General features: G+C 39.1%; 2 protein-coding genes across 6 annotated transcripts in view; one reads left to right on the forward strand and one right to left on the reverse strand.

Annotated features, from left to right (window-relative positions):
- The window catches only part of HECTD1 (HECT domain E3 ubiquitin protein ligase 1), a 67,911-nt gene extending 61,487 nt beyond the window's left edge, over positions 1–6,424 (forward strand). For all 5 annotated transcript variants that reach the window (XM_054970663.1, XM_054970667.1, XM_054970665.1 and 2 more), the window contains 3 exons: positions 827–977; positions 4,764–4,908; positions 5,437–6,424. In XM_054970663.1, coding sequence (XP_054826638.1) covers positions 827–977; positions 4,764–4,908; positions 5,437–5,574 — 434 coding nt within the window. In that variant the 3' untranslated portion in view covers positions 5,575–6,424. The remainder of the gene's footprint in view (positions 1–826; positions 978–4,763; positions 4,909–5,436) is intronic.
- Positions 6,425–6,686: 262 nt separating this feature from the next.
- AP4S1 (adaptor related protein complex 4 subunit sigma 1) overlaps positions 6,687–12,271 on the reverse strand; it is a 54,265-nt gene continuing 48,680 nt past the window's right edge. The window contains exon 6 of the mRNA XM_054970673.1: positions 6,687–9,217. Within this exon, the coding sequence (XP_054826648.1) occupies positions 9,089–9,217 (129 nt within the window). The 3' untranslated portion in view covers positions 6,687–9,088. The remainder of the gene's footprint in view (positions 9,218–12,271) is intronic.

The raw sequence follows: 12,271 nt of genomic DNA on the forward strand, positions 1-12,271 counted from the left end.
ATTTTCCCTTACAGAAGGGAAGTATTTTACTAGTGGTAAGACAGATTTGGCCTTACAGCTTTAGTGTAACTCACAGTTTTAAACCATCTATAGCTAATGAGAAAAACTTTGATCTGTGGCTCCTTATTAGTTTTTCCTAAAACAGATAGCTTAGCCAACTTTTATTGTGTACTCTTCTAGCTGTGTTGTATTGGATTTGTTTTTAACCACAGAATCTTTCTACTGCCAACAAAACAGTTTAGTATTTATATTTGTATTCCATTCTTTATCTAATAAGAAGCCAGGAGTAGTGCAGTTCCACGTTGTCACTTCATCAGATAAGTGAATTGGATTAGTTTGAGAGGTGGAGAGTTGTTGAACGCCACATTACTTGTTTACAGAACGAAAACTACTGCTCAGTTGTTAGTCTTAGTATATTGCATCATGCTGCCAAGTGAATTCACTCGTTGTTTTGCTATGGGGAGTTTTTCTGCCCAGGGTGCATATATGATGGTTTAACTAAGTCTTTTTAGAAACGATGGTTGTTGGGGGTTTTCCGGGCTGTATTGCCGTGGTCTTGGCATTGTAGTTCCTGACGTTTCGCCAGCAGCTGTGGCTGGCATCTTCAGAGGTGTAGCACCAAAAGACAGAATACTATTTATATTTCTTCTTCTACCTTCTGCCTGAACTGATTGCATTAATCAGAAGATATAAGCACTACTTTAGATGACCCACCAATCTAGATTATGTTATAAGGAAGTTGCTAGTAAGATCAAATTGGCCTTTCTAGTAGCTATTTTCCAGTGTTACTTCATTCTCAACTAATTGGTTAATTTTTGTTCTCAAGATGGCTTCAACAAAGTCTTTCCAATGGAAAAGTTGAGTTCCTTCAGCCATGAAGAAGTTCAGATGATTCTTTGTGGAAATCAGTCACCATCTTGGACAGCTGAAGATATAATCAATTACACAGAACCTAAACTTGGCTACACTCGAGACAGGTACTTCACTATACTATACTTCTAATAGATAAAGTTCAGTGGTGTTACACCAGTACTGCATCCATTATATGATTGTACAAAATGGTGGGTGGTCAAAACTGAAAGGGTACATTGTTTTTAAAAAAGACATAGGAACAAAGCATATCTGATGCAGTCAATTTTTGTTAAAATTGTGAGATTATACGTGTCATAATTCAAAGCCAGTATATATCTGATGACACTGCTGCTTTCTAAATAGATAGGAGGATAAAGAATCAAATGAAGGTATTAAAGAGATTAAGAAACTGTTGCCACTTGAAGAGGAGGTCAACACAAGGGTGGTCATCAGTGTTGCATCATTTCAGCATTGCTTGCCTTTTAAATGTTGCACATGCCACTATCTTCCAGTGGGTGGCAGGCAAGTATAATCTCTCATTTAGGATCATACTTGCATATCGACATTTATGGTTTCATATTCATATTATGAGCTCTCAGTCTTCATTATTAAGCTACTCAGGCCAGAGTCTTCCTGGGAACAGGTTTTTCCACATCTGCCAGTGACAAAAATGAAGCTATGCAGGAAGTGCAAGGTACACATAGAACACAAGGAAACAGCCAGTTGACTCACTCAGTAAAGTAATTACTTTGCTGTTAATGTTTTTTGCTATAAAAGAACAATAGGCTGTGTATAGTGAATCACTATAAAAATTACTGTTAATCAAGCCACTTAGTTTGGTCACTATTTGTAATAGCAGTAAACAAAAAATTATTTATGTTTTTGTAATCTATCTTTTTCATGAGACTCAAAGCAGATTACACAGTGTAAATCAATACGATCAACATCTGGGACATTCAGTAAATAGGATATCGATTGCAGAAGTTTGAAAATGAGCAAAAATCTGAATACAGAGCTGAAGCATAAGAAATTTGGCATGACATTAATATGGTAATTTGGCATGACATGGAAACTACCTAGTAGGACCATACTTACAGTAACAGACAGTACGTATTAATATAGTCTACAGTCCCTCGCACTTTACCAAACGCGCTCTCTCAACCATTTTCTTATGGCATAGCCTTATTCGTAGTAGAGAGTGCCCTCAAGTCATAGTTCACTTATGACGACCCCTGGTGGGGTTTCATGGCAAGCAACTAACAGAGGTGGTTTGTCATTGCCTGCCTCTGTAACCCTGGTCTCCCATTCAATTACTAACCAAGGCTGACCTTGCTTAGCTTCTGAGAATATGATGAGATCAGGCTTGCCTGGGCTATGCAGGGCATAGCCTTATTACCTGTGTAAAATTCAGTTTTGCATAGTTTGTGGAAACCCAGGAGAGTGCGGGCTTTCCTGACGTCTTCAGGCAGGCTGTTCCATATGTGGCAGGCCACTACAGAGAATGCACGTGAACAGGCAGCTGTTGACTTACAGGTTGGTGCTTGCAGAGGGCCCTGTTCAGATGAGTGAAGCTGCCATGACGGGGCATAGGGAGAGGGGTAGTCCTGTAGCTTTGAGGGAACAAGGCCATGAAGGGTTTTGTATGTAATAGCCAAAGCCTTGAATTGTGTTTCATAACTGATGAGTAGCCAGTAGAGTGACTACAGAATGGAAGTAATATGCATGCTTTGCATAGCTCTTGATAATAATCAGGCAGCGGTGTTCTGTGCCAACTCTAGTTTCCAAGTTGTCTTTGAGGAGAGACCTATGTAAAGTGCATTACAATAGCACTGTCTCATTGTTACCGTGATACAGGATGCAGGTAGCCAGCTCAGCCATGTTAAGGGAGGGGGCCATCTTCCAGGTTAGCCTGAGTTGGAAGATTTTTTGCAGCTGCTTTAGCTTGCTTCTCTGGCAGCAGTGCTTGGTTCAGTATAACCCTCAGGCTCTTATCCAAGTCCGCAAAGGTCAACTGAACCCCATTGAAAGTGGGGGGAGCAATGTCTTTCACAGTCTCTGCCTTTCCAACCAGCATCACTTCTGCCTTGTCTGGGTTCAGTGTCAGTTTGTTCACTTTTAGCCATTTTACTACTGCTGTCGGGCTGTGACTTAAGAACTCTGTTGCATCACTAGGAGCTTTGGATAATGAAATACAGAGCTGGGTGTCATCTGCATATTGATGACATTGCACTCCATAGCTATGAATGATTTCTCCTAAATGCTTTTACATAGAGATTGAATAACATGGGAGGTAAGATTGTGCTCTGTAGAACACCCCAAGATAATTCCCACACTGAAGATAGCTGGTCTCCAACAGCAACCTTTTGCGTCTATTCCCTGAGGAATTATTTAAACCAGATCAAAGCACATCCCCTGATACCTCCTTTTGCTTCTAAATACTTCAAAAGGATGGCAGGGTTTACTATATCAAAGGCTGCAGATAGATCCAGGAGGAGGAAAAAGAAGCATAGCTTCAAATGGAGGTCATCAGCTAATGCCACCAGAGACTTTTCCATCCCATACACCAGACTGAAAAGGGTCCAGAGGACCAGAGTTATCCAAGAAGACCTGGCACTGGTCTGCTACTCTCTTAATCACTTTGCCTAGAAAGGGCAGTTAATTGGCCTTTTTTTTGGTAAAGGGATGGGGGGTTAGTAATGGGTGAATAACTGCTTCTTTGTATGGCTGAAGGAAGGTGCCTTAAGTTAGTAACTGATTTATGATAAAGGACTCGTTTATGGTCTTTTCATGATTTTAGCAACCAAGATGGGCAAGGATCCAGCACACAAGTAGTGGACTTCACAGATACAACTACTTGTGTGCTGTATCTATCTTGGCTACTAAAATCATGAAAAGACCACATAGGACTTGGAGATCAGAGTATTTATAGTTGTGCTTGTTCCGTAGACTGAGAAAACCAAGTGCCTAAAACAGCTGTCTTTTATTAGTCCATGTTACTTAGAATGCTGCAGGTTGTTAAACTAAATATTGCTAGTATCTTACTGAATCCTGGAGGAAGTTCCTCCACCCTAAGGATCCTTCCAACTTACGTGGCTCTTCTGTTGGATTGATGTTTAATTGGGTATACTCTGCTCACACAATTATCTTTTTTTTTTTAATTTAAAAAATAGAAAGGATGGGTCACACACAGTATGAATGTACATACTTATACATCAATTAACACAGTGTTCTGAGTGCAGTGAAATAGGAGTTTAGAGCCCAAGATTTCCTCCAATGTACCTGATGTAGAGTGTACACACTTTAGTATCATGTGGATTAGCCTTCAGATGACCTGGATGCTAGTGTTAAGTTTGGTACTAATTAAAAACCAGTCCTCTTTGTTCATGGTCTGTTTTGGAACAGGAAAGAGGAGCTGGTTGTTTTTGATTGCACAAACAAGGAAGTAAATACATTTCTTCGTTCCAGCATATTACAGACAGATCAGAGAAGTGGTTTGTTTACATACCAGTTTTGCCATGTAATACTTGGCAAAGAGGTTGCACCCAGCCAAAGGAAAAAAAAGTATGATAAAGAAGTGCTTTTAGGACTGAATGCTAGTTTTTGTTGAGGCCAACAATCTTGGGATGTTATGTATTAAACCTGTTTGTTCCGTTCTCAGTTCATTATGTACCAGTTGTGACAAAATGTCTGTTGCTTGCTGTAAAGCAAATGCCTGCAGTTTATTAGACACCACTGTCCAGCACAATGAGTTGACAGGTGAATAACCATTGTGGTACACAGAACTATTGCATTCCTTTTACCAATTAAAAATTAATCAGATATTTGCTCAGATTAGTTAACAGTTGATTTGATTATGTAGTAAAAAGAGTTATGTCTATATGTGTGTAATATTTGGCTGCTTTGCATTTTAGCCCTGGATTTCTGCGTTTTGTAAGAGTTTTGTGTGGTATGTCTTCGGATGAAAGAAAAGCATTCCTGCAGTTCACAACTGGCTGTTCAACACTTCCCCCTGGAGGCCTGGCTAATCTTCACCCCCGTCTTACTGTTGTACGCAAGGTATGAGCATTCCTTAAGACATTGCAGTCAAAGCTGCTTGGTTAGATAGAATCTGCTCTGTCAGGTAGTCTACATAATTGTATTCTGTCCTCATGAGGACTTGCCTGTGGGGCAGGCTTTCTTTGTTCACACAAGACTGATACTGAAAACTGTTTTTATTTCACAAGAGAGCTTTGCCTTTGACAAAAATCTCCTAATTCTGTTCTTATTAACGGTCTGTCTTAGAAACCCTTGATAGAATCTTGTCCATCAGAATAGGCTCCACATAGATAACTACCACATGGTGACAACTTTAAAGTCACCTTGTGTGTGTGTGTGTGTGTGTGTATTTATAAAAATTCCTGTGCTATGCTCCCAGGGAACCTGCCCGAAAAGTTACACAGATAAAATTTTAAGCCATTAATTGTTGTTGCAGAAAGTATTAGGATTGTTCTTTTGAAATGGCACTTCAGAATATTCAAGTGTAATAGAAGCATGCTGCACACACCTTGCTGTCTTTGAGAAGTACATTGTGGATTATTTTTGCAGGTTGATGCTACAGATGCAAGTTACCCGTCTGTGAATACCTGTGTGCATTACCTTAAGTTGCCTGAGTATTCCTCTGAAGACATTATGCGAGAACGCTTGCTAGCTGCTACCATGGAGAAAGGCTTCCATCTCAACTGAGTTGATATGCAACTTGGAACATCACATCCTGGTTTTTGAGTTGATAACTAGTGAAGCCTCTTGTGTTTTATGTGCAGAAAATACAATCTCCACGCTGTGTGTTCCGATGAGACTTGCCTTTTCTCCCCATCCATGAGGCTTTGGATACACGTGGAATAATTTTGTTAGCTGCTAATGACAAAACAAATCCCAGTGAATTACACAGCCAGCAAGAAAAAAAGGCGAGAATGCTGTGTTTTGCTTCAAGGGCTTGCACAGTTGGAAGCTGAAGCAAATGTTTGACTGTTCCAAAGAGCAGATCTGCAGATTTTTCAGTGTTTGCTGATAAGATTTTTAACAGTGTATTTGTGTAAAGTTTAGCGTTTGATACCCAGTACACTACAGTTGCCATCATTGATCCCTATGTGCTGGCTTTAAGCTAACTGGTCAGAAATCTGCTTCCTTAAAACTTAAGAGTCATTGGGCATCTCAAGCTTTCTTTTTCTTCCTTGAATGGTGCCTGCACTATTGGAGTACATAGTTTTGGGGAGGAGGGAGGATTGCATATAATCATGCACAACTTTTTATTATTTCAAGTGGGAATACATTTTGGTTTCTAAATGCCCTACTATAAAGATCAAATCCTTATATTTGTGCGTGTGTGTGCGAGTGTGTGTGTGCGCGCAGCTCAACAATAAAGCTTTTAAAAGACACTGGTCCCTGGTGCAAGACACACTTTAAAGCAAGTTTTACTTTTGGTTGTACTTTCTTTGTATATTAAAAACATTTATTTAACTTGTTGCAGTTTGAAGTTTAAAAAGGATTTCCAATGTGTATGCTCAACAGTAATCATTAAAATGTTTGCAGCGTACGGAACCAGTCTCTTAACTTCTTACCAGTTTTTCTGCCATGTTAGGATGCTGAGTAGTGCCCTCAGTTCTTATGTTTTGCTAGCTTAAATGGTTTAAATTTGGTATTTCACTACATGATCCTGCTTCCAAATTCTCCATAAAATAAAAAATTATTCCAGATATCAGCTTTTTTATTATATCAGGCATGTATGAGTTATCTCAGGTGATTGTTGTGTCTCATACCTTTATAGCTCAGTACAGAGTGTATTAAATGTCCAGTTGTTTGCCAGTTGCATGTTAGCATTAATTAAATTCCAGACCAGTTTGTTACATTCTATTTACCAACTTCTTTTTTTTAAAAAAATAGATACAAAATCACCACCAGTTCATAGGGAATTCTGCATTAAATTATTTTTGATATATTTATTCATTACTTCCATTGCTTCAATCCAAAGGCTCATGCATGGCTTTTGTCTAGCAGGAATTTAATATTTTAAAGAAGTGTTCTCTCAAATTAAGACAAACAGAAGCTGTATCCTATTGTTCCGTTACTGTACTATATCTTCAGCTATTTCCTATGTAACTTCAGTTAGGATTCCATCTTACTAACATTTAAGAGCATTTGTTTGTCATGTTTATAGTGTGGTAGTCCCTGTAGTCCCACAGGGACTACAGGAAAAGACATTAGCACTATTAACATATATTTAATGTTATGTATGTTAATTGTTGATCTGGATTAGCATTACTATTATTTAAAATGTTTTAATGCCAACTTTCCACTCAAATAAGGTCTCCAAGGTGGTGAACATAAAAACATGAAAAAGTTTGAACATTAAAACAGGTTATAAAATAATTTAGTAAAAACATAAACACACAGTATCAAAACAAGGGGAAAGGGCCAAATGAAATAGTTTTCTCCTGCAGGCAGAATAAAGGGAGATGGGCAGGTGTCCTTGGGGAGGGAGTTCAGACTTTTAGTGCCACAAGCAAGAAGGCCCTTTCTCAGGTTGCCACCCATTTAGCCTCAGATGGTGGGGCACCCAAAGCAGGACCTCTGAAGATGATTGGAATGGATGGAATAGGTTCATATGGAAGAAGTCCTTAAGGTATGTTGGCCGCAAGCCAGATAGAGCTTTAAAGGTCAATAGCAACACCATGAATGTAGCACGTTGTTAGCGCTGGAATCTTACTAACATTTAAGAGCATTTGTTATGTTTATAGTGTGGTGATATTATCTGCCACAGGGACTTCAGGAAGAGACATTAGCACTATTGACACAAATTTAATGTTATATATGTGGATTGTTGATTGGATTTATTTGCCATGAATTTCTCAAATCTGATGTGGATCTGGGACTTCAAAAATTATAAAAAATAGAGCCTTTACAAACTATATTTGAAGTGGTTTACATAATCATAAAATAGTGCATAATATACACATGGCTAAGAACATCAGTGCAATAAAACAATATCAGGAACTAACCACCATTAAAATTGGCATTAGCAGATAAAAATCTATTGTAGCTAGTCTTGGCTGAAAAATCCATCGTTTCCGGTAAAGGTTTAAGGAGTCCGCATATAAGGAAAATGAGTTATCCTTATGTGTAAGACCTCTGAGGCTTCTGCTCTTACCATCTGAGCTATTACCATAACCACCTTAGGATATGGAAAAGTTTTGATTCCCCCAGAATCTGTTTCTGATGCATCTTCAGCTACTTTTTTTTTTTTTGCAGAGAACTTTCATCTCTGGCACAGTCCCTTTGAAAACTTGTCATAGCTTGGTGGAAGCTTGTTTGATGACCTGAGCTTACTAGTGAGTTCACATATGAACAACATGGCTGTGGCTAAGTGGTAGAGCTTCTGGTTTGTATTACATCCTCAGCATCTCCAGTTGAAAGGATTAGGAAGTAAGAACATAGGAGCCCCGCTAGATCAGACTAGTGGTCCCTTTAGTCTAGCATCCTATTTCACACAGTGCCCAACCTGTTTTGGTGCACAACCAACAAAGAGGGCATAGAGGCCAAGGCCTTCCCCTTATACTGTTTCCTTGTACTGGGTTTCAGAGCTTTGCTGCTTCTGGAGGTTCCCTCAAGTCACCATAGTTAATAGCTATTGATGGACCTATCCTCTATGAATACGTCAACCCCCCCCCTCCTTTCAAAGCCATCAGTTCTTGTGGCCATCCTTACATCCGCTGATAGTGAATTCCACAATTTAATTACTTCTTGAGCTAACAAGAATTTCATTTTGTCTGCCATGTACCTATTGCCCACTAACTTCATTGGATGCCCTTAAGCTAATATTATAGGAGGTTATGTGAAAGACCTTAGACCCTAGAGAGCTGCAGCTGGTCAGAGTAGACTTTGCTAGCCCAATGGTTTGACTCCGAGGCTGCTTCATGTGTTAAAGTGGTTGGGCATGATTTCAGGTATTATCCTACAGAAAACAAAGAGAAAATTCCATAAGGATCCATTTATGTCCCAAACTGAATTACTGGTTACACAATGAAACAGTTTGTTATCTTAAAGACTGAATGAAGAGTTTACAGTTGCTTATATCAGTCCTATTTTAGTCTGGAAAAGGTTCACAATGCTAGCAGCAATACTAGTCTTTGGAATATACAGAAATTAACTGTCCGTGTTTGAAGAATGTTGTGCAAATATATCCATCACTGGCTTGGTCTTCCTAGCTTTCAGCCATTTTGTCAAGGACAAGAAGAGGTGCAAGAATTCTGGTCTTGTTAGTTTCCACAATACATCCATTTAACACCATTTCATCCAAAATAATGTGTACTCTGTCCAGTTTGAACATTATCTGTATAATATAAAGTTAAGGGTATTTGTTTTAATAACCAGTGAAAAAGACTAAATAGGAAGAGGCTAATTTCAGCAGAGCATTCAATCAACATTCAATTCGGTAATATTAAAATTATGTTTTAATCTATATTTTAAATCATTATGCTGCAGTTTTAAGCAGAACTCGAAGTGTTTACAGTTGCACTCCAAAGAGAATAATTGCTGTTTACAAAACCTACAGATGCAAATGTTAACAAAAAATCTCTGTTCTCTCTCACACCTAGGCAACATAATAGTTAAAACCTTTAATTTTTGATCAGTTGAAACATGATCTTTACATGGGATCCAAAGGACATCACAACCAGCTGAGTGTGTCCAACAGGACTTTGGGCTTGCTGCTAGCAGTCCTCCCATACTGTAGGATGAATTGCATGGGGCAGGGGGGCCTTTTCAAATGGAGATTAAAAAAAATATTCACAATATAGCATGACAGGGTGGCACAGGTTTACTGAAGATAAATGGAGAAAAATTCCACTGCTTATGCCCAACTTAAAGTAACACTTGATTTTCTACCTTTGAAAAGTACATTAAATTAAAAAATATGTAGCAAAAAATTACCAACTTTGACCTGTGAGACTTGACTTTAAATTCCTGCTCAACTATGTACTTACTGGACAGCCTATGGAAAGTCCCTGTGTGTCACTCTCTGCCCTTCAGCTATAAATGAGGGGGAAGAGTATTCTGCCTCTCAAGATAGTTTGCACTGCTTTGCCCAGAGCCTGAAAGTATTCTACAAGAGAAAAACACTAGCAGTGATGAAATGCTGGTAATGTGAATTCTAACTGCTATGGTAGTCTCTTGTAATTAGCATTCAAAATGAGTCATTTTTTAGAATACAGCACAAAGACCTTTTAAAATGGCTTCAGTTTTTAAAATGTCCTTAGCCATGTGTTTAGTGAGGTGATAGATCAAAGCACCAGACAAACTCAGCGGTCAAAATGAACATTGATGGCTAGCAGCTCTGTTTCCCAACTCGTCATAAATTCTGCCATGACAAATCAATCCTAGGTGAAATCTGCCTCACATTACAGCTGTTATGTGCATATTTCTCAGGTTTGAGTTTGAATAAAATCATGTCCTCTTCCTATTGATTGCTTTTCTCTCAAATGGAGTGTTTTTAAAAAAAAATCACTCACCCCCTTGATACTATTATGGTAGTTGCTTTTATGATACTTTGTATGTGTGTGTTTTAACTTTGTGAGACTCCCAAAACAGGCCTCTGGAAAGGCAGTGTATATCTTCTTAAACCAATAAATATTCAAATATACAGAAAATATTTTACCACTTAGGCTTCTCACCTGTTCCTTATTTCAAGAAACTGTACCTCAGTTAGAATTAATAGAAATACCCATGGAAAATGAGAGATGTTCTATAGCTGCAAAAAGCGACCTTAATTTAAATCAAAAACCAAGCAGTGAGAGGAAGAAGGAAGAGTTCACTAATCTGCTCAGCAGCTGCACCATGTTCCTTGTTTATGTGCTCTTTTTTTTTTTTACCCATTCACCCACCAGCTACAACCAGAGCCAGACTTGGATTCAGGGACCAAAGGACCCAAGGTCATATATTTTGAGCTGGCATGTCAGTTTCAGCTTCTCAGGACACCAGCATAAGAAATCTTAAAGGAACAGTAAAAACTTCAGGACTGTTCTTGCCATCACTTATAAGATTTGGTTTTCTGAGCTTACATGGGAGTATTGTTTTTGACAAGTTACCTTGACAAGCTTGTTCTTCGCAAAGGTGGTATATTCTAATAAAGTACTGGTAATGTTATAATGTACATAAGATGTCATTTTCTTACAATTTTACAAACATATTCCTTATTTTGTATCTGTTCAGATGGCAACCCTAAAATGTACGTCCAGCTTTCAAATTTCTTTGTATTACGGAAGAATCACAATTCCTTGAGAAATAACACCTTTGCTATCCTTGTTTAGAACTACTGCAGACATGCTCCTCTTACTGTGTTAGTGATTGTTTACCTCATACTGTGAAAATAGGGGCTCAGTGGGATGTAAGAACCGATAGATCAAGTATTTCAGTACTAGCTCAGCTGGCCCACTACCACCATGTATTGTGAGTTAATGTTCTGGCTAAAAAGTACCTAGCTGTTTTCTAGGGTGGGAGGGGTCATTGCTGAGTAGAGCACATATTTCGTATACAGCAGGTTCTAATGCAGTCCCTAGTATCTCCATTTCAAAGACACCAGGAAGCACTTTTGAGGAAAGATCTTTCTTTGCCCAAGACCCTAGGCAGCTAAGTAAACAATACTTAGCTAGATAACTCAATGGTCTGACTCTGTAAGCAGCTTCATATGTTTAGGATCAATTAACAAACCTCCAAAACAAGAAAAGTGTGATTCAAAATCTAAAAGTCTGTTTCCTTAGTTCAAGATTTGCTTTCATTAACATTCCATCTTAGAGTCAAGAGCTTCTGTAGAGAGGCTTCCGGTTTGGGATTCATGGAGGTCTAACGCAGCTCCATTTGCGGAGCTGACCGGATTGCCGTTTTAACCGGCCGGAGGGGTGAAAATAACCCGCGGCCGACTGCTCTCAGGCGGGGAGCAGGCAAAGAACGCTCAAGACCCTAGGGTGAGTTAGATCTCGGACGAGGGGGGGCTCTACACAAGGAGTCTCCCCCCCGATCCTTGAGGTCCCACCTTGCGACGGGTCGGCTATAATCTCTGCGGCAATTTTGGGGCCAATTCGGCTGGCATAAGACCTACATACCCAAGCTTCGATCGGGGAGGGAAGTCGAGAGGAGAATTTAAGATCGAAACAGCGATTACAACCCGAGAAAGTTGAAGAGAAGGTAAAGATCGCTATCTCTTGAAACGGGACAGATTGATAAAAACAGAGAGGAAAGAAAGTAGATTTTTAAACTGCAACAGACTAGCGAAAAGGAGGTGAAGACTCGGCAGGAGTTGTATTTTAAAAGAGACTAAGTTTAAAGAAGTTATTACAAAAATCGGACTATTGTTTTGAATACCTGTGGTTTTGGAGCTGTGGGAAAAAGA

Source organism: Eublepharis macularius, chromosome 2 (assembly GCF_028583425.1).
Source record: "Eublepharis macularius isolate TG4126 chromosome 2, MPM_Emac_v1.0, whole genome shotgun sequence".
NCBI classification, from domain to species: domain Eukaryota; kingdom Metazoa; phylum Chordata; class Lepidosauria; order Squamata; family Eublepharidae; genus Eublepharis; species Eublepharis macularius.